The sequence below is a fragment of the Phalaenopsis equestris genome, unplaced genomic scaffold (assembly GCF_001263595.1).
Source record: "Phalaenopsis equestris unplaced genomic scaffold, ASM126359v1 Scaffold000540, whole genome shotgun sequence".
Taxonomy (NCBI): Eukaryota; Viridiplantae; Streptophyta; class Magnoliopsida; order Asparagales; family Orchidaceae; genus Phalaenopsis; species Phalaenopsis equestris.
This window is the reverse complement of record NW_018164980.1, coordinates 1375022-1398045: the sequence shown is the minus strand read 5'-3', so window position 1 is coordinate 1398045 and position 23024 is coordinate 1375022. Positions and strand designations below refer to the sequence as shown.

At 35.8% G+C, this 23024-nt stretch overlaps 1 protein-coding gene across 2 annotated transcripts in view; it reads right to left on the bottom strand.

Moving 5' to 3' along the window:
- LOC110028915 (LMBR1 domain-containing protein 2 homolog A-like) overlaps positions 1-16117 on the bottom strand; it is a 29560-nt gene extending 13443 nt beyond the window's left edge. Inside the window, exons 1-9 of one of the 2 annotated variants that reach the window (XM_020730970.1) lie at positions 15781-16117; positions 9027-9103; positions 6886-7044; positions 5726-5939; positions 3668-3754; positions 3437-3576; positions 3127-3207; positions 1134-1198; positions 851-1026 (exon numbers count right to left, since the gene is read on the bottom strand). In XM_020730970.1, coding sequence (XP_020586629.1) covers positions 851-1026; positions 1134-1198; positions 3127-3207; positions 3437-3576; positions 3668-3754; positions 5726-5939; positions 6886-7044; positions 9027-9103; positions 15781-15948 — 1167 coding nt within the window. In that variant the 5' untranslated portion in view covers positions 15949-16117. Of the gene's footprint in view, positions 1-850; positions 1027-1133; positions 1199-3126; positions 3208-3436; positions 3577-3667; positions 3755-5725; positions 5940-6885; positions 7045-9026; positions 9104-15780 lie in introns of those variants that run through there. The other variant, XM_020730971.1, reaches the window with a different exon arrangement.
- Between the last annotated feature and the right edge of the window lie 6907 nt (positions 16118-23024).

Genomic DNA, 23024 nt, shown 5'->3' with positions numbered 1-23024 from the left:
CTAAGTGTTAGAAGTCGATACCACACACGCGAAACCATAAAAGAGTACCGAAGCGGGTTGAATTTCTAGAATGAGGCGGGTCCCATTTCTAAGGTTCTAAGATAGTCGAAGGGAGATTCCTAAGGCTAGATCCTAAACCCTAAGCGGAAGACTAGACCTCACGAAAATTGAGGTCAACATCCAGTTAGCATAGTTTAATCACCCCATAACCCATCCACGTTGGAGAATGAGATTAACCTGCATTCATCATAGTTAGTGGCTACCTTAGTTAAGATCTGACATTAGTTGAGTTTTTTATATCAGCCTCTCAGTAAATTTGTTCTGACCTATCATTCTTCCCAACATTTAATCCCCAAACTAGTTTAACACTGGCGCTACTGTGCTAAGATCAGTCTATAATCAGAAAAAAAAAAATATAGACAAACAGCACACTAAAGGTTTATAGTTGAAATTTGAAAATTTATATAGCTGTGAGAACCATGAAAACCAAAATGCATCGAAAATGCTTCTGTGGTTAAGTAATTCTTAGGAATAAAAATAACATAAGAGAATTTCATGACAAGCAGATTTGTTTGCCCTCGTTTATATCAAAACTTTACAAGTGAAGGGAGGATGAATTAGAAAGTCAAGCCCAAATGGTTGGGGTAATAGTAACGATTATTATAGCAACAATGAACATTATACTATAAATGATAATCTAAAAAGGAAAACCTTATCCTAGATTTAATTCATGCATGGCTAAACATAATAAATCAATCCCAAATCATAAAGAAAGGAAAAAAAAAAAACACTTTGAGCAAATCGAAATAGTTCATCAATAAATGGTAATGTCATCTCTCCAAACGTTTACCTGAACGAGCATCTCCTGCTTCCCAACCGTGTTTATAAGTATGGAAAAGAGTGACAAATCAACCCCACTAGGCAGAATAGTAGCCTCGGCCAATAGGATCGCAACAGTCATACAGCCAAGTAACACTGCTGCACATTTCTTAACCCTATTTTTGAGAAAGCAGCGCCACAAAAACTCTGCAATATCAGCAGAAATTACCATTTCCCAGTTTACTAGTTGTAATCTAATTACTAGTCACAAAATTCATACAGTAGAATGCCAGACTTCATAAAAACTATGTTACCCAATGTATCCACAAATGATCCCAACGCTCCAGTCCGACTTCCTCTGAAACTAGAAATATATTTCCTGCGGGCAACAAATAGAGCACATCAATAAGAAATTACCCATGCAGACCTGGAACCACAATTCAAGGTAGCCATGACGACTGAGATGAGCTTTCTAGCTGATGATAAACCAGAAAAAATGAAATTTGCAGTTCAAACTGGTTAGAAATGCAGAGGTACCATTTACAATGATGGAGAACTATGTCCGAACATACAAGGATTTACAAACAAGTGGATATCAAAAGTGCAACAAATTTAAAATCTTAAAACACCAATTTGCCAGAAAATCTGACTTCATTACAATTGCTACCTATAAGGCCACATAACAGCTGGCTGCTTCTTCATAATTTAAAGGCCAAGATAATAGGTTAACGTTTCAGACCATGGTGATGCAAGCACATGGAACAAAACTCAACGGCACACAAGTGAAATTGATATCATACAGAATTGTTTTCAGTGTATACGCATTCAGAAGTTAAGATTTGATTGCAAGAATGGTTGAAATTTTCACAGCAGCACTACAATTTGATATAATATCATTCATCTAAAAAAGTTAAAATTAAAGCATCTATTTTTAATGAAAAAATGGATTCTAAGATATTTTCTGATTGGTTAATGGACAAATAATTTCCTCCTGTGGAAAAAATATCTGGTGAGCTAGAAGTGAGATTTGTAGAACTGAAATATATTGACTTTGACGAATATGGAGAAATAAAAGGGAAAACTTGGAAAAGAAAATGCACCATTGCTTGGGCTGAAATGAAGGAAGTTCTAAAAGAAAAAAACTTGCCTTCACAACACCATTATTGTTTGCGTGATTAGTTCAATTCTTCGAAGCAACAAACTAAAAATCTTAAATGAAAGAAAATGGGGTAGACTTAAAATCTTAAAATGCACCACTAATTGTTTTCAACTTGTATTGAATTTTTGGGAATACAAGGTTTCTGGTGTCTAAATGAGTTGCAATATATTTTGGGAGTCGGTCTTTTGTCAAAATAGTCAAATTTTATCAAACATGCCAACTTCATCTGAGATTAGTAGTATCATTATTAAGTCACTGAAAGAAAATCTTCCTTGTCAGCACCTCCTTTTATTACATATTTTTAAGTGATGAGAGAATAAATGAAGGCACAAAAATAAATTTCATAAAACCACAATTAGGCTAGGTATGTCATTGGATTTAAATATTGGGTTGTTATAAAGTTAAGTGGAATATGATAGAAATGAGAATGTTAAAACTAATGTACAAAAATTTAGGAAAGATAAATTAATAAATTATTATATTAAAAGAAATATTAGAATGACATCTATTGAAAATAAGAAGAATGAAAATATAATTAGTTTGTTTAGACATGCACAACAAAATATAGAATATATCCTTTAGAAGAGTAAATAAATTTATCAAAGACTTAGGAAGAAAAAAAGGGTATACTTCAAATTGCATGCAAGAATGACTTTCAAAATGATTTATGAATATATTTAACACCAATCACACTCAACAAGAATAAACGAAAAATAAGGATTCATAATGCAATACTAAAATGGTTGAAATAAGGCTAATAATGACGACGCTGACAATGATTAACATATATAATGAATGATTAAAAATGCACTTGAATGAGTAGATAGATTAGTTTCAAAATACTAGTAAAAAGAAAATATAGATTTAAGGTTACATGGTCAGAAGTTGCGCAACCCGATTAACAAAGAGTAGGTTTAGCTCTTCAGATGGCATCCAGATGAAACGAAAGAAAAAAGAGGTTTCATAAAACTAACACCAGATAGTTGGGATAAGTCTAATAATGATAGGTGCATACTTGCTAGAAATTAGAAAACAAATCTCTGTGCAGTGAAAAGAAAGTATAAATAAATAAAAAATGAACAAAATGTCAAGAAATTAAAAAAAGAGAATATTCCAAAAAGTCAAACACAAAGTCCCAGTAAACTTGCCATCTAGTTGAATCACAGTGTTGGTAATTTTTTATTGTGTCCTCCAACTCTAGAGCCTCCATTACATATGCCATATATTCACTGCAAAAAAGGTATACACAAGATGTTACACAAAAACCATATGAACCATAAGCAACTTATGAAATTATTAAAGCCCAAAAACTAAGCTTCAACATTTTTTTCATCTTAAAGCTTAATTTACATATTTGTTTACCTATTCCATCAATACATTTCTAAATAGTGGCATAAAAGCGGTAAAATACTTGATCAACTACAAATCAGGTGAAAAATTAAACTTATGGATCAATACCTCTTACATCGATAATACTCCTCATGAGCTTTCTTCAGCTGGCGTCTTAGTGTAGCCATTGTTTTTTCATTTGTATCATAATCCATATCATTTTCACCCAAGCGTCCCCCAGCCGGCTTGAAAGATGGATCTTCCTTTAGCTAAGTAAAATGATTTATCTTCAATCAACTTAAATACAATGGCATAAGTAGTTTATGACAAGGAGAATGAATCTTATCAACCAAGAAATACCATTTGGACAAGCATGTTGTCAACAACATCCATGTATGGCCTCAAAGGATCCCTCTTAGACATCTGCTTGGATGTGGCCTGAGCAATCTAGGAAAGTACATATGGTAAAAAATTTTTTTTTTTTTTTTTTTTTTTGCTGAAGAAAAAATTGAGAACAAAGAAAAAACATGCCAAAATTTTTTAACAGTAGTCGTTTTTGGATGTTATCCTGCTAAAAGACCAATTCTACAATTAACAGTTTATGCAATCTAACTAAAGTAAAAGGATTAGAAAGTAGCACCTAATGTAGAACTTAATAGAAGTGAACAAATAGAGGATTCATAAATTCAAAACCAACAAGATGGGATAAAATTGATGATAGGAAAGATAACGATATCCACCTTCAATAGACTTTCATTGCATAATCAGCCTGATCTAAATCTTATTCTCAATAGGCTCAACAAAGAATAAAATATGCTTTAAGTTCATCCTGGCTTTAAAAGCATGGCCAGAGTTGCCTAGATTTCTATGTTTGGCAAGGGTTGCACAATCCCAAACTTCTTAAGCCATTATGCTTACCTCTTTTCCTTCAGAACTCAATATTTATAGTACATCCTCTTCTCAATCTAGTGCTTCTTCTTTAGACATGAAGAAAAGATATGATATCTTTTACACAAGGCATCCACCAAAATGATTTTTAACATGGAATTCTAAGAGATTTGCATGATGCTTTTAACTAATATCATGATTAAGAGGAGAATAGTACTTGCAATTAGCAACACATTTAAGAGAAGAGTGTCCACAGTAACTCTTTTTCTTCCCACACACACACTCCCAAAAGCACACACACCGCATATGCAAGGCCTCGAACCTCTTGGTTGAAAGACAACTTACATTCCCCACTAGGCCAAGGTGGCTTACATTTATAGTACATCCTCTTCTCAATCTAGCGCTTTTTCCTTAAACATGAAGAAAAGATATGATATCTTTTACACAAGGCAGCCGCCAAAATGATCTTTATCATGGAATTCTAAGAGGTTTGCACAGTGCTTTTTACTAATATCATGATTAAGAGGAGAATAGTACCTGCAATTAGCATCATAGTTAAGAGGAGAAGAGTTTCTCGACCACAATAACTCTTTTTTTCCCTCACACACGTACCCCTAAACGCATGCACACCGCATATGCAAGGCCTCGAACCCAAGACCTCTTGGCTGAAAGACCAATCTCTCCCCACCCACCCAACATAAACACACCACATATGCAAGGCCTTGAACCCAAGATCTCTTGAATAAACTACAAAACTTCAAGCACTTGGCCAAAGTGACTTGCTGTCTCGACCTCACCATGCATGTGATCATATACAAAAAATGTAAGTGTAAACTCCTTGATCCATAATGATCAGGGTGCCTACCATATCAAAAGGCGTTAAGAATCATTACTTAGATAATTAAGACAGGAAGAAGAGTATAAGGAGTATATGGACCATTGAAGAAGATATTTTTCTCATTTTTTTTTTAATTTCTGTGGAATGGGTTGGACATGTGGATATTTCATTCTTGAAAATAGCTTCCAAAAAAGCATATCAAAATAGTCCCCTGATTATTTAAACGAGGCCGTTTAGTCCAAAATTTTATAAAAGTACTAAATTAGTCCCCATGCACTTTTAATATGGGCTAAAATAATCATCACTATTAACTTTTTAAACCAATATAAAAAAATGAAGACTAAATTGACACTTTTATAAACTCTAGGACTAAAATGGCAAACTGCAAAAAGTCAGGATTATTTTGACACTTTTTTCTTTCTTTTTTCACAATGATACTTTTTTTTAGCCTCATTAGCCTTGGTCCTTGATCTTGTTTACTGTTTTACAGTTCAAAAACATAAACTCAATAGAGCTCCCATCATACTTAATGTATCGTTAACTATAGTCGCTAACATACATTGGACATATAAAATTAAGGGAGAATATAAGATAAAGAGAAATTTCTTGTCCAGGTATAATGTACCGCAATAAATAAGTTACTATTATAAGCTTATCAATTTTAAAAGAAGAAAACTATGGTTTATATTTACCACGATTGCGTTTGAAAATTCTTGATGAGCATCATCTAATTTCACAGCCATTTTTGCAACCTTGTAGGAAAGGATTTTTTGACGATTGTTCCAATCAGCATTCTTCCATATACTCTTTGGGATCTCACTCAATCCAAAACCAAGAAGAAATGCACCGGTCACAAGTCCAAATGTATTTGAACAAGCCATGGCTAAGCCCATAATACTTCTATTCCTGTCAATAAAATGATCTGCAATGACTGTTCATTTTACAGGTACAGAAAAATATTATAACAAACAAAGAATTAGTTGAAGAAAATCAGCTGAAGTTAAAATAACAGATGACGCATAGTAAATACACTTTAAAAATAACTTGAAAATTTTAATAAAGGTTAAACACATGTAAATAGTTTCTGAATACGATTTTACTTCTGACTTATAACAGCAGATCAAGCATAAATACAAGCATTTTTTTGGTTGGCAAAATGTTCAAGTAATATAACAGCATGAATAATTTGTTGTAATTCTTCCCTTAAACGCAAGTTTCATTTAATTTGAAGGAAATAAATCCTTCAACACAACGTTGTACATGCTTAATGCTTTGCAAAGAAAAGCCTTGCTATTTTGATAATAGCATCCAGTCATAACAAAATTAAGAAGAAACAAATGTAACAATGTAAGAAGGCATGGATAAACACTTGTACAATACATGCTAGTCCAAATTTAATTCTCATCGTCTGTCAGCCGTTCAATGACTTTATAAATCTCTGAAGAAAAAAAGTAACTACCGGATAGCACCCAAAATTATTTCTCATGGACAAAAATTTACTTTCTTTGAAATCAATTTATTCTTTTCAAGTTTTTATTGATGCTATTCTAAACTTATCAGTACTATTTTCTTCTTAGAGGTAAGTAAGGTTCTTTGCACTGTTATTGTTGTGAATATCATTAGATTGAATAAAGCGCAAGAAAAAGGCTTATGAAACATGTAAAAGTGCCCAAATTGGAGTCTTGAGAATTTTCAAAGAGGACTTCAATAAATTCCAACCGAAAACACTGCATGTTTATGTTCTCTCATGAATTATTTTGGCATCCCAAAACTAGAAAAATCTTCCATAGAAAAAAAGAACATCGATATATGCTTAAAATCATTAAATTGGAGAATATGCAAAACCACTAACCAACTTCGGTGCATGATGAGAAGTAGCAGGAGTCCAAGAAGTCCGATCACTCCCAGAATCAAATAAAAGACTAGATTTTCATGAATACTAGTTTTTAATCTTTCCTTCACTGTAAAATCTCCAGCGTCTTCATAACCCTGAATAGTAGGAACCACAATCCTGCTTAGAGAGACAAGAAGATCTTAAAAACAGAATCAGCCAAACAAATTATACATGGTAAACCAATAAAATCCTAGGTTGTTATGAAGATAATCATGAACATATTATATGGTTAAAAAACAACCGAATAACAAAATGGACATGCCTAGTTAATAATTAAGGATCATATAGAGTTTTTATTCAGTTACTTAAAAATGCTAGTTAATAACTAAGGATCTTTTGGATTATTATATTACAAAAATAATGAATAAAATACTCTTTGACTTTGATGCAATGTTCTTGAGGAAGTGTGAAGATTGAAATTAGTCTAGGAAGCAACTTTCTTGTTCAAATGCAGAATTTAAAATTTTTGGTTATTAATTTTCATTCTCTTTATTCTAATCAATCTTTTCATCCATGTTCATCTTTCATTATTTGGTTTTCTTTATATTCATGTTATTTACAATTTAATCAATTCCCTTAACCTCTAAGACCTCCAACACTATTGTATTGCATTAGTTCACCCTTACCTTAAGCTATTTTACGTCATGGCCATGATGGTGATAACTATGACTTACAACAAATAAAGTTTACATTTATTGTCTGATTTTTATTTTCAAGAAATATTTCAATAACTAAAGACTTGATCCAAAAAACAACATTGTCGCACTCCCACATTCTCAGCACTATGACTCCAGGGTCAGTTGTGAAGCACTAGATAATTTGGAACTTCCAAGAAAGCCTGGAAAATAAATTGCCTTTGTCAGCTTCTTCTTGAAACTATTGCCCATCCAATATTCATCTCTCAATCAAATTCATGGTTGACAAAGCCCCTTGCCTCCCTAGATTTAGGGGGCATCTAAGAATACATTTTCCAAAGGGTGTTTCTTCTCCTCAACTCATGGTAACATCCTCTATGTTCACCACCGTGTGAACTCTTTTATGCCCTAGTGTCTCTTATTTTTTATGCTATGAGAAATTTCATTTGTTTATTGTAATTACTTTTGCTTTATCTAGAAGAAACAACGGTTCTCATTCATAACAAAAACAAAGAAACAAAGCTTTAAGGATGTAATACGACTGTACAAGGCACTTCGGCTTGTTTCAAAAGAATATGTAATTCATTCTATTTGAGAATTTCTAATTTGCTATGAGAGTGTTTGAGATCACTTTTATTTTTATTTTTTTATTTTATTTTGTTTATATTTAGATTTAAAAATAAACATCCTTGATGCGTTAAAAAATATAATTTTAATTTTATATTTATTGAAAATTGAATATTTAAATATGTTTGTCCTGGCTACCATGGCAACCAGCAAAGGCAAGCCCCTATGATGGCGATGAGCAGCTACTGGCAAAGCCAAGTGGCAGCCAGTAGATATAAGAGTGGTGGGCAGCAATTGTCAGCAATAGCCAGCGGCTAGCGAAGGTAATAGTTATTATTACAAACACTCAAAATGTCTAAAAGTTATCTCGGACATTGTTAAGAAAAAGTTGATTTATTTTTTTAAAAGAAAATTAAAAATAAGTTAAAAATACATTTAAACAAATATATTTTTAAAACAAAAGTAAAAAATAAACAAAATAAAAACAAATTTTGAAACAAAAGTAAAAAAATAAAACAAAATAAAAACGAAAGTAAAAATTAAACAAACTAAAAACAAAAATGATCCCAAACAAGTTTCAAGAGTCTTTGAAAAGTTAATAAGAGTATTGAGCACTCTTAAAAGATAATGTGACCAGTGATTTTTTCTAAAATGCACATGGTTTACTATTTTCCAAAATAAGTCACAAAATACATTGTCTGCTTAGAAGAAAACACTAAATTAAAACCATAAAGTTAAGAAGAGTGACAGTAATCTGGCTTGCACATTTTTTTCTTTTTTCAAATTTTATCTCCCTCTATTCAGAAAGATTATAAAACGCTATAGTTCCACAACTAAGATATGCATCAATAGACTTTTTCCTTTATTTGAACAATAACACCCAACTAGATAGCATACCACGTCAGAGCAAAGGTACTCCAATATGACCAGCTCCAGAAGAAAGCAATACCTCCGTTATCATGCCCAATCAATGTCTACATGAAAGGGAACAAATCAATTTAACAAATAGAAGTTTATGGTCAAGTAAAAATGGTATAATTAGCACGCATAATAGGCAGGAATTTTTCAAAAACAAAAGGTATTGGCTAGCAATAATGTACTTACTATTAAATGGGGGGCAATTACATGCACTTCACTATTTCAGCGTACAAAAGAATATTACAAATTACGCTAGCTTTACAAAAGAATATCTTATCCACTAATTTATCTGCTTCACTAACATAGCTGTGCACTTCCATTGCTGATTAGCGTCCGCATATTAGCTCAACCATATTGTTTGATAGGAAATATATTCTAGTGAAAAAATGCAAACAAGCAGATGAAACCCAAGCTAAATCAATAAAAAAATATGGATCGTGTTCAACAAGGTAAGCGTAATAATCCTTCCGGATCACCAACAACCTCCCTTGAATTGTTTTGGTTTATAAGTAGACTATACGCAAATAAAAGAAACTAATTTGCTATCCCAAAATACAAGAAGAGATATGATTGACAAACTAAGCTACATAATTATACGTATAAACATTGTGAAGATTGCACATGATTATGTATAAGAAATTAAGGATCTAAAGAATTAATCCAGATGATACCGGAGGAAAAAGACAAACCATTATGAAAAAACACAATTATTTATACTAAATTCAAAAGGATACAAACTAGACTCTTACGATATGAAATAACAACAACAAATAACAGCACAAGTATAAAGACACACACATAGACTCCAATAAGAGTGACGATAGCAGGTGGGGATGCTGGCGGCAACAGAGAGAGGGAACTAGGGCTGGTGGTAGGGAAACAGCGGAAGGGGCTGCAGGTATGACTGTAGGGAAGGGCGAGCAACAAGTAGACGACTGTTGGAATGCGTAGAGGTCAACTGGCAGGATGTTGGAGGTGAGTTGGAGGGGAACAATAAGTTGGCGGTCTACTGAAAGTGAGCCGAAGGGAAGGCGGTAAGCTAGCGACAGCTAGAATTCGTGGGAGAGGGGGGTCTCGTTGGGGTCGAGCTACAGCCGAAGCACTGCCCGGACCCTTGGAGACAGTCACCACCTCGGACGAGATATAGCAGGAGCACCTCCTCACCATCATATACAACCACCGCCCCCCCTACGCGGGAGGGGCAGAACGCCTCAATCATCCAAAAGCCTCGTCATCTAACCTCAGAAAACAACACATATATAAAGAGGGGATTAGTAGATAAAATAGATAAATAGTAAGACAGGAAAGAGATATAATAGGCAATGAGAGGAATGACAAAGAAGTGGAGAAGGAAATAAATTATAATGGGAAAGCATCAGGAAAGGAAAGAATAAGAATTAAATAGGAGAGGGGGATTGCGGTTACTGTAACAGCTACAGTAACGCGTCTGTTGCACTGTAGCTGCTAAAGTATCACGGTAAGCTTCCGCATCAATCACCCAAGGTTGGGGAGCTTTGACTTTATCCATCAAAGCATTTAGGGCCAAAAAATTTTGGTAGTAGATGAGTTGGGTGGGGGTGGATGTTAGAGAACCCAGAGATAGGACTAGGGTTGGGCTAGCTCTGATACCAAATAATACCAGAGAAAAAAGACCGAAACCACCATGAAATAACACAATTATTATTACTAAATTCAAAAGGGTACAAATAAGACTCTTGCAACATAAAATAACGATAACAAACAACAACACAAACATAAAGACACACACACGGACTCTAATAAAGGTGACAGTAGTAGGTGGGGATGCTGGCAGCAGTAGGGAGAGGGAACTAGGGCAGGTGGTAGGGAAACAGAGGAAGGGATAGCAGGTTTAACTGTGGAGAAGGGGGAGCAACAAGTAGACAAATGCTAGAAGGTGTAGGGGTCGACTGGCGGGATTCTGGAGGTAAGCCGGAGGGGAACAACAAGCTCACAACCTATGGGAATGTGTGGAGAAGGGTTGGGGTCTGCTGAAGGTGAGCCGGAGGGAGCGCAACAAGCTGGCGACTGTTGGACTATGTAAGAGGGTAGGGGCTGCAGAAAGACATATTTTGTTGGGGTCGAGTTACGGCCAGAGCACCACCTGAACCCATGGAGACGGCCACCACCTCGGATGAGTTACAGCCGAAGTACATTCTCGTCATTAAATACAGCCCCCGGAGGGGAAGAACGCTTCAAAGGCAATAGTTGAAATCAGCAATCATCCAAAAACCTCCTTCTATAACCTCAGTAAACAACACCAATATAAAGAGGGGATCAGTGGATAAAATATGGTAAAGAGTAGAATAGGTAAGAGATATAATAGGCAAGGAGAGGAATGTGAAAGAAGTAGAGAAGGAAAGGAATTATAATGGGAAAACATCAGAAAAAGAAAGAAAAGGAATTAAATAGGAAAGGGGGATCGCGGTTATTGTAGCAGCTACAGTAACACATCCGCGATACTGTGGCTACTACAGTACCGCGGGCTGCAAGCTCTCGCATCAGTGGCGCTTAAGAATAAAGATACCAACGAAAGCTGTCTAAATCTATATCCTTCACAAGATAACCAAAGGTCCTCATAGGAAAAAAAAGATTATTGCATCAGGAAACCAGACGCAAATTTGCGTCTAAAGTTCAGTGGGCACTTGCCACGCGGCAAGTGAGCCCCACTGTAATATACTGGTTGGGTATGTTTATTAGAGAGGTGAGACCCACTTGCCACGTAACACATGCCCACTAGACTCCAGACGCAAATTTTGCATCCGGAGTCCGGATGTAATAATTTATCCAAAGGAAAATGCTCTGACAAATGTAGCATAAAATGCTAAATTAAATACAGGTAGTGCTTCATGCATCATGCAAAAAAACATAATAAAGCAATAACACATACAACTGAAATGCAATAATTCATAAAAAGTTAAAAATAAACCTATAGTATTGAACAAAATAAGAGCCATGGTAGTGTATGGCTCATTAAATACAATATTGCATTCCTAAACATGATGTTAAATGATCAGCTTCAACGTTCCTATACATAGCATAACTAATTAGTTCATCTTTCCAAGTAAACCTACTATTCTAAGAGTTCCTAAATCTTCGAAATTCCATTAGCTACAGAGTATAACAATTGCTACAATAATTTAAGTTGGATTTCATCAACCTTAAGTTTAAGTTGGGAGTAGGACAAACCAAAAAGTCAACGAAATCTCAGCGAAATGAGCACCATTTCCTCCTAATTAAATATCACAAATAGGCCGACAACAAAATTATGTCCCCCAAACGTGTTCAAAAATGAAATAATGATCCTCATCCATCAGCAACCCCACCAAGAAGTTTTAACACGTATACATCTAGGCCTAGTTGATCACGTCAACTATTAAGGTTGAACAAGGTTCTGCAATTCGCTAAGTTTTTAACAAACTTAAATCATCAAACCTAGAAGTTCTTCAAGGCCTTGAATTGCTTGTTGCCCCTACTCAACAAAGATCGGAGCAAGACAAGAAGTTGCAAAACCAAGTTACAAACTTGATGGCTAGGAACTTAATTTGCAAGAGTACTAGTTGATTGTGTTAAAGAATGATGATTAATGACGTAAATGTATTCATAGCAAGGTTGCAAATAAAACTATTATCAAATATTTACTTCTCATCTAACGGTTGGATGATTTATTAGATCAGTTGCATGAAGCCAATACCTTCTCCAAGATTGACTTACAGTGTTACCACCAAATGAAAATGACTCCAAAATGAATAGAAGATAGATTTCAAGACTAGGGATGGATTATACGATTGGAAAATTATGTCCTTTGGCTTTATCCAATGTTCCAAAAACTTTCATACAGCTAATGAACAAAATTTTTCGAGCATTCATCAAGAAAATTCAAGGCTATATATTTCGATGCATCTTAGTCCCCATTTTGGACCCCGTTGTTGCGACTTTTTTGCGGCTTTTACATCTTGGAGAAGCAGAAGCAGCATGTGGTTACCCTTTTATCGCCAACATTATGTCGGTCAAAGGCTGCATCGAGACGAACGCAGCAACGGAAGAGGAGGGTGCAGTCCGCAGCTACAGCTCCGTTGCGAAGTGCCTTTGACGTCGGTGTCACTTCAGATTTCCGGTAATCCCAGTTCGTGCAGTCGCATATAACCTCGCCACTCATCATTTCTCACCCGTGTTGCTAGGGTTGAAACCTAGTTCCACTCCCCTCCCTCCGTTAGATGTCGACGACTTGCTGCAATTTTCTCGTGAAGTTTTCTCCTCCATGATTTTTTTTTTAGCTTCATTCTCTGCTTACCTCTGCGTTTCTTGTTTAATCCATGAAAATTTTGGCATTCTAGTTTTATTGTTGTTGATCTTATTTTTGATGAGGTCTAGTCTTCCTCTTAGTACTTAGGATCTGGCCATAAGACTTTCCTTTTGACTATCCTAGAGGACAAGTGATGGGATCCACCCCTTTCAGGATTCAAACCACTTCTTAACTCTTCTTGGAGCCCCACATGGGTGGTTATAAACCTCCAACACTTAGAAAGTTAGAATCAACATGTGCAGACTCAAGGATGAGTTCCTATAGAATTATAAGGCCTTAAGAACATCTTGTTAACCCTTGGTGGCTTGGGACTTTCAACTTCACACACACCCCTGACATTCTCCCTCCTTTGAGGTTCACAGTACTGTTTGACTCTTTTTGGAACCTCACATGCATGGTCATAAACCTCTCGCACTTGGAATGTTACGACCAACATATGGAGGCTCCAAAATAAGTTCTTGTGGGACTATGAAGCTTTAAGGAGGCTCTTCATGCCTTAGAAACTTACCCTACATTTCAATTAAACTCCATAAACCCCCACCAAAATTCACTCCAAACAGTCCAAGATTACCCAATCATCAATCTAGAATCAAGCCAGACCCCAAATTCAAACTCACACCAACTCACCCCAAATCTTACACAATATCCAAACTTAAGCTCAGCATGCCACCAAATTTCAAGCTTTGTTACGCCCCACAGCAAAACCCAACATTCAAGATCCAATTGCCAAATTCACACCCAAATTCCCCTCATGATAATGCCAAAAACTCACCAAATCCACCAATTGTGTTGTGTCATGTGTCCATGAGTTCAATTGAAATGGAAAAGATTTAGGACAGACTTGGGTTTAACTTGGGCTAGACATGCTAGGATTTGATTCTTCCTCAGATTAAGTTTGACTATAGCATGTTCATTAGCCAACCCACAAGCTATAGCTCCTTTAAGATTATATACAAATAGAATCTCTCACACCTATGAAGTTAGTGCCGATACTACCAACTACTAAGTTTAGTACAAATGCAGAAACTATATTCAGAGACATTCTTATCCTAACATGAACAAATGTGAAAGAAAATTGCCAAGAAAAACAACAAGTACCAAAAACAGAACAATAAGTTCAAGATATCTAAAATTATTAAGGAGACTTAGTACATATCATATCAAAAAAGGAGACACTTCTTGCAAGTGCCTTTGGGAAGCTCAAACATAAAGCTGAAGGACTATTCAAAGTTGCCAAGAAGATAAAAGACAACGCCAATAAGATTGACAAGTCTTGTGATTACAATATTTCAACTACTTTCAATGTCTTCAACCTCCCATCTTATTATATGAATTCTGATATTTATAGTCGAAACGGAAACTCTCCTCCTACCCGAGGAGAATGACAAGAGCATTATGCGGGACACGAGACACAAAACACAAATCGGGAATTTGACTCCCTGAACAAAGAATTTCAATCCAATTTGTCGCCGGTTCGAGTGGCTCCAAAAGCCAACGGCTAGAGTCAGCCACTATAGCCCTCCTTTTCCTTAATTAGCACTAGTATTAGGTTATCTTGCTACGAAACTATATACATGTTTATTATAGTCTGACTAAGCCACTTTTTTATTTCAGGTTATGCCTTTGAGATTATTTTCCCAAATATTTCTGTGTCAGAGTACTGTATCTATCATCATTCGTAGGTGGAGCCAATAATTTGATTGGATTTAGGTGGTGATCCCTCATGAGCGTCTAAAGACTTCCGACACAGTCAGTCCTTGCTTCCAAGTTGCTATGCATCAACAATTTTTGCCGATCCCTAAGCCACCACTTTCAATTCCCCTCTGTTTTTTATCGTAGAACTCTCCTAACATAACCACTAATTTTCCCACAACGGTAGAAGTCCTATATCAGTGTCATACCACTAAATACAGATTCTCGCTGGGAGAATGCATCGAGGTTATTAGCTCATTTCCAGGCACTTACGCACAATTCTCTCCTAGCAAATAGCCGGCAATCCGTCTTACACACTTCAAAACACTGCATTGAGACATTCAATGCACGTTCCTTACTATTTCTGGCACTCATTTTATGCCAATGACACGGGCATATGCCTTCAAATTGAGAGAGAGTGATAATTCAGGGGATCATCAAGTCCAAAGCGTCTATCTCTAAAATTATGAACTTATCAATCAAACAAGAGAATCTTTCATCAACAATTTCTCTATATTATATTCCCTGTCAAATCTCTTGAGCAAAATCCAAACTTCGCAGTAACTTACGGTAACAACATCGAATCCAACTAGTTTACCCTTTAATTCTTCAAATTACCCCCAAGTGCCAAATCCCCAGCAAAATATACAAAAACAATAGCCAAGAAAACCATAACGTCAATTGATCGAAAGAGAGGATGGGGATAAGGAATCGTACAGTCCAAATGTCGGCAGGAACTAAGATGATGAAGGAGAGGGAGCAGAACCAGGTGTAGCCAACGGTGAAGAACACATATCGTGGAACGTCCGGTCCCGCGAAATAACGCAGCGTCACCGCTATCATTCCCAGGGTTAGCAGCAGCGATATCAAATAAAAAACCCACATCTCCCCTCCTCCTCTCGATCCTCCTTCCTCCCCTTTGACTTCCGCCGCTCGCCTTCGTTTTGAATTTGACAATCGGCAATTCCTCGAGCAGCTGGTATCGGAGAGGAAGGTAGGGAGAGGGACCGGAAGGAGAGAGATCTACGGAAGGCGTCGATCTTGATGACTGGTGAGCGCAAGGCAACCGGCCGAACTGGTCCACCCTCTGGGATTAAAAATTTAGGAAGGACGGCCCATATTATGCCCGGTCCATTACTACTGTTTGGTCCAAGTTTTACGGCCCAAAAAGAAAATAGTTAATTAAACTTCCAAGCGTTCGTTCATAAGATTATTCTTAACACGATAATAGGTACATTAAGGGGATCATATAACTTTGGTTCATTTCATGTAACTTTGTTTATGGCAGAGGTGCAGTGTCGCATCATATTTTTAGATTTTTGATAAAATTATATTTTGTTTTCTTATTTAAAAAGTTGGATGATAAGCTGTGTTTTACAATTTAACATAACTAAATATAAGTGTTGTCAGAAAAATGCTATGATTTTTTTAAAATAAAATAAATTTATAACATTCATCATAATTTTTTTAATAATAATTTCTTCTTGAACAACTTCATCGTTGATTTTTCAAAAAACTACTACCACTCAGATAGAATTGTGGAGAATGTTCCTTGTGGTGTCGGGGAGAAGAAATTGGAAGTGTTGATATAGACAATGGTGCATGGCAACAAGTGTTATCACTCTCTCTCTCTCTCTATCTCTCTCTCTCTCTCTCTCTCTCTCTCTCTCTTTTGTAACATTAGTAGATATTAAATAGAGAGCCACAACAAAATTTATAATAAAATATTAAATAGAGAGGCCCAATTATAAATATAAGATTTTAAATTAAAAATAATCTTAATAGATTCATATTCACACCTTTAATTCACTCCTAATATACAAAATTTACTGTGTAGGCCTACATTATATTTGATCACGATCAAATGACGTGTTATTATCTCAAAATTTAATGTCATTCTCTCAATTTAATCTTCTCAAAAACTACACTTTGAGATCACATTTATTTTCTTACTTTTATTTGTGCAAATTACCAAAATTTATAAAAATATCAAAATAATTACAAATTATTTTAAAAATTATATCAAATAATCCTCTATCATGACTATTTTAGGCACAATTTAAAGCGTTTAAGGATTATTTTAACATTTTTAAAAATTTCAGGACTAAAAGACCCCACGTAAATAGTTGGTGACTATTAGTCACTTTACTCATTTTTTTATTATTTATGTTATTTATGTTTTGATTTGAGATAAAATTATGTTTTTACCAAAAACAAAAAATAAAATAAAAAATAAATAAAGTAAAAAAAATGATTTCAAATAGAGCCTTAATAAATTTAATTTAGCTTTTAATTTCTTAAATAGTTGATAAAAAGTTTTATTTTTATTTTAATAATATCATGCAGTAATTCCTTCGTGTGACAAACAATATTTAAATAAAGAGCTTTAGACTATGCATTACTTTAAAGTAAATCATATTGACAAATCAATCCACCACCATACCATAAAAAATAAATTCATAAAAAATGCATCAAACTTCACTCTAATCCTACACTTGGAAGAATTGCTGTAACCAAATTTTTATTAAAGAATATCTTTGATCTTTTTCTCCAATTTAAAATGAGAACAAAGAGGAGTTAAGGTTATTCTGCTTATATTTAATTGAAAAGAATATTCTCTTTGTTAGATATGGCTCATATATCATAAAGGGACAAATGCTGGAGCGGAGCGAAGCAGAACGAAAGATTCTGTCCAAATTAGGGGAGTTTACTTATGTGGGTTGGCGGTGTGGTACATGGGTAATTTGGTAATTACATAATGTACCAAAGGTTTCCTCTATTGTTCTGTCTATGGTTATAAATAGATATGTATGTAACCCTATGTGTTATCTCATATTTTGTTTTATGTACACTTTTTTGAACATTGAAAGAAAATCGTGACTCTGCTCCTGATGACGTAGATATCTTTGTCGAACCTCGTTAAATCTTGTTGTTCTTCTGGATTTGTGTCGATTACTGTTTTTTTCGCCCTAATTTCTTAACAAGTTGTATCAAAGCGAGGTTCGAGGGCAGGAAAGAAAAATAAAAGCAAGCTCTTCTGCGACAGATTGGACCAGGCTTCGCACGGCAAAGTTCGAGCGGCTTCGGCGCTTCAGCGATCTTGCGTGATGCAGAGGGCTCGCGGCGAAGGTTCCAGGATTTCGCGCGAAGGACAGCTCGGCATAAAGGCTTCGTGTGAAGGGCTTTCGTTTGGAGTTCTTCCGCGACGCAAAAGGAAAGAAGGAAAAGAGTTTGGTCGCGTGAAAGTCGAGTTCGGCAACGACGGGAAGCTCGCGAGTGACAGGTTCGGCGAACTGGTAAAAGGAAATCGAGAACCTTGCGGGAGGTGGCTGAGGAGGAGAATTTGGAAGGAATCGATGTTCTCCGATTCGGCTTTCCATTCCTGGCATGCGAGAGATTGGAAGGAACCTGCGAATATTCCCCCTCCGATTTTTGTTTTCTTGCTGGTTCCTGGAGGCGAAAAACGGAAGGTGAAAAGAACTTCCGATTTTATTTCTCTACAGGAAAGGAAAGTTTTTGAAATTCAATTAATTAAATGAAATATTTTAATTAAGGGAGCTTAATTAAGAAACTTTAATTAAGGAAATATTTCAATTTTTTTCAAAAAAAAAAACTTTTTGCTTTTTTGAAAAACTTAATTAAGAAAAATTATTTAAGAAATTTTTTTCAATCTTTTTTTAAGAAAGATTTTCAGCAAAGAATTTGCAAAAGAATTTATTTGTAGAAAAATTTATTACAGGATCAATTTTAAATGACAATATCTAGTGCAAAATTCGATGTGGTGAAGTTTGATGGAACTGGTAACTTCGGATTGTGACAAACAAGAGTAAAAGATCTGTTGGTTTAACATGGAACTTTGAAATCTTTGCTGGCAGCAAAACCAGATGTCATGGAGGATGAAGATTGGGAAGAATTAACAAGAATTGTATGTTTATGTCTGACAGATGAAGTTATGTATCACGTGATGAATCTAAAATCTCTAAGGGAGATTTGAAAGAAATTATAAACTCAATTTATGGCTAAATCTCTGACGAATAAATTGTATTTGAAGCAAAAGTTGTATGGGCTGAAGATGCAAGAAGGTTCTGATCTGGCGCAACATGTTAATTGGTTCAATAAAATAATCACAGGTTTATCACGGCTTGATATGACTATTGAGGATGAAGATCAAACAATGATTTTGTTGTGTTCATTGTCTTCTTCCTAAGAACACCCGGTGACTACTCTTACATATGGGAAAGAAACTATGGAAAGAAACTATCAAAGTATCAAAGTTGATAAGATTACTGCAGCATTGTTGGCTCACAACCAGCGGAAGCAGAATGCAGGGGAAAGCTCTCATGGTGACAGTTTATATGTTAAAGGTAAGCAAGATCGTGGAAGGAAGAAAAAAAGGATGGTTCTAGAAGGCAAAATTCCATATCCAAGTCTAAAGACAAAAAAATAATTCATTGCTACAATTGCAAGGAGTCAGATTGAAGAGAGATTGTCCAAAGCTGAAGAAGCAGACTGGGGAGAAAGGTGATGCATCATCGAAGTCTGTAAATGTGGTGGAGAGTGACAATTCAGATTGCAGTGATGACGATATGTTTTTAGTTTCATCAACTCAGTTTACAGTTGCATGGATTCTTGATTCATGATGTTGATTCATGATGTTTTGGATTCTTGATTCATGATGTTTTTATCACATAACACCTAACAATGAGTGATTTACTTCATATAGGTCAACTAATTCTGGCTCAATGTATCTAGTTGATCATAGATGCTGCAATATTGTTGGTATTGGAGAAGTCAGAATTAATATGTATGATGACACAGTTAGAACATTATGTGATGTCAGACATACTTCAGATCTGAAAAAGAATTTGATTTCTTGGACACTTTACATAGAAATGGTTTCATTCCTAAGGCAAATGAGAATAGAGAAACAATCAGAATTGTTAAGGGTGCACTGACGGTGATGAAAGGAAAGTTAACTGATTTAACTGTAGGCAATATCGACAAACTGTTGGGGAGTACAGTTGTAGGTAGAGTTCATTCTGTGGAGTCAGATGATGATACTACAAAGCTATGGCATATGCGTCTGGTTATCTCAGTGAACGTGGGATGGCGGGATTGCATAGAAGAAACTTGTTGCATGGTGTTAAAAGCTACAAGCTTGATCTTTGTAAGTTTTGTGTTCTAGAAAAACAGACTAGAACCACTTTTATGACTGAAAAACATAAAACAAAATGGATTCGTGATTATGTGCATTCTGATGTATGGGGCCCTACCAAGGAATCGTCATTGGGAGGATCTCAGTATTTTGTTACATTTACTTCAGGAAAGTTTGGGTGTATTTCTTGAAGCTGAAATCTGAAGTTTTCTCTAAATTCAAGCCGTGGAAAGCTGAGTGGAGAACTAAACTGACAGAACGATCAAGTATTTGAGGTCTGATAATGACACAAAGTACACAGATTTGCAGTTACAGATGTTCTGTGTGGATCATGGGATTCAGAGGCATTTTCAGTGTGCAATACACCACAGCAGACACCACAGCAGAATAACACCACAGCAGAATAGTGTGGCAGAAAGGATGAATATGTCCTTAACTGAAAGAGCAAGATGCTTGAGACTGAATGCAGGGCTTCCTAAGAGTTTCTGGGCAGAGACTGTGAATGTGACATGTTATCTCATCAATAGATCACCTTGGGCATTGTTGGGTGGCAAGGTCGCAGAAGCGGTATGGACAGGTAATCGAGTTAATTTCAATCATTTATAGATTTTTGGTTGTCCTGCTTATGTGCATATACTTGGAGATGAAAGATCAAAACTTGATGCAAAATCCAAGAAGTGCATCTTTCTGGGCTACAAGAAAGATATGAAAGGATACAAAATTTGGGATCTAATTGCAAAAAAGATTGTGATCAACAGAGATGCATTTTTTGATGAACATTCTATGTTACATCAAATCAAGACAAGATGTAAGGGAACAATTTCAGTTCAGATGCAGTGCAGATGGATTTAGAACAACATCTAAAAATAACTGAGAGAGCTGAAGGTTCAAATCCAACACTTGATGATTCCATTCCAGATGATCTGCAGAATTATAATCTAGCCAGAGACAGACAAAGACACATCAATATAAGGTCTCCTAGCAGATTGAGTTATGAAGACTTGGCCTCTTATGCACTTCTCATCAGCAGTGCTGTTCCAATCACTTTTCAAGGAGCTATCACTAGCCAGGAGAAAGAGAAATGGATGGGTGCAATGGTTTAGGAGATGAAGTTTTTACAGAAAAATCGTACATGGGAGCTAGTTCAGCTTTCTGAAGGAAAGAAGACTATTGGTTGCAAGTGAGTGTACAAAAGGAAACCAGCAGTATCAGAAAATGAAGGGAAAAAGTTCCAGGCTCGACTGGTAGCAACAGGATTTTCACATCATAAGGGGATAGATTATGATGAAATTTTTTCTCTTGTGTCAGACATACTTCAATCAGGGCAGTGCTTGCATTAAAAGCCATTTGGGATTTGCATTTGGAGCAGATGGATATTAAAACTGTTATCTTGCATGGTGATATGGAGGAGCAGATTTACATGGAGCAGCGAAAAGGGTTCACTCAACTTGAGCAGGAGAATCTGGTTTGCAGGTTACAGAAATCAATGTATGGGTTGAAACAGTATCCAAGACAGTGGTACAAGCTGTTTGACTCTTACATGATTCAGATTGGCTACAAGAGATGTGAGTAGAGTATGATGAGTATGATTGTTGTGTTTATGTGAAGAGCCTTGAAGATCGTTCTATTATTTTTCTGTTACTGTATGTTGATGATATACTAATTGCTGCAAAGAATATGGATGATGTCTGTGGTTTAAAAGTTTTATTGAGCCAGGAATTTGACATGAAAGAATTTGACATGAAAGACTTGGGTCAAAAGACTTGGGTCATACGAAGAAGACTCTTGGAATGAAGATTCATCGAGACAGAGGCTCAAAATGATTATGTTTATATCAATGAGGCTATGTTGAGAAAGTGTTTGATAGGTTTAAGATGAGCAAAGGAAAGCATGTAAGCACTCCTTTGGCAAATCATTTTAAGCTTCTTCAGAACAGTGTCTTAAGACAGATACAAAAATCGAAGACATGACAAAGGTTCTATATGTCAGTGCAGGTGGTTGCTTCATGTATGCAATGACATATACTCATTCTAATTTGACTCATGTTGTTAGTCAAGTCTACAAATACATGGCTAAACCTGATACATGGCTAAACCTGCATGGCTAAACCTGGAAGGCGACATTGGGAAGAAGTCAAGTGGATTTTCAGGTATCTGAAAGGTACTGTAATTATTTTTGGCAGTCAGCAAGATAATCATTCAATTGTGGGGTACGTTGATTTTGACTATGCTGGTGATTTAGATGGCATAAGGTCTACAAATGGGTATGTGTTTACTCTTGGTAGAGGGCCTATATGTTGTAAATCAACAATTCAGTCTATTGTGGTATTATCTACAACTGAAACTGAGTACATGGCAGTAGCTGAAGCTGCAAAAGAAGTCTTATGGCTTGCTGGGCTAGTAAAAGAACTGGTCGTTGAGTAAGGTGGCATTCAATTGCATTGTGACAGTTAGAGTGTTATTTATCTGGCTAATAACCAGGTGTACCATGCAAGAACCAAGCACATTGATGTCAGGTATCACAAGATCAGAGAATTGATTGCTTCTGGTGAGATATTGTTGCAGAAAGTTCATACTGATGAAAATGCAGCTGATATGTTGACCAAGCCAGTTACTATCAACAAGTTCTTGCATTGCTTGGACTTGTTGAATGTTCACAGTTGCTAGAGAAGCATGGTGGCCCAACCCACTTCTGGTATGTAAGAAACTTCATGACGTACTTCTCTTAAGAGGCTGAATATTCGCCAACGTGGAGATTTGTTAGATATGACTCATATACCTGTTGACCTCACTTTTGGTTGAGGTCT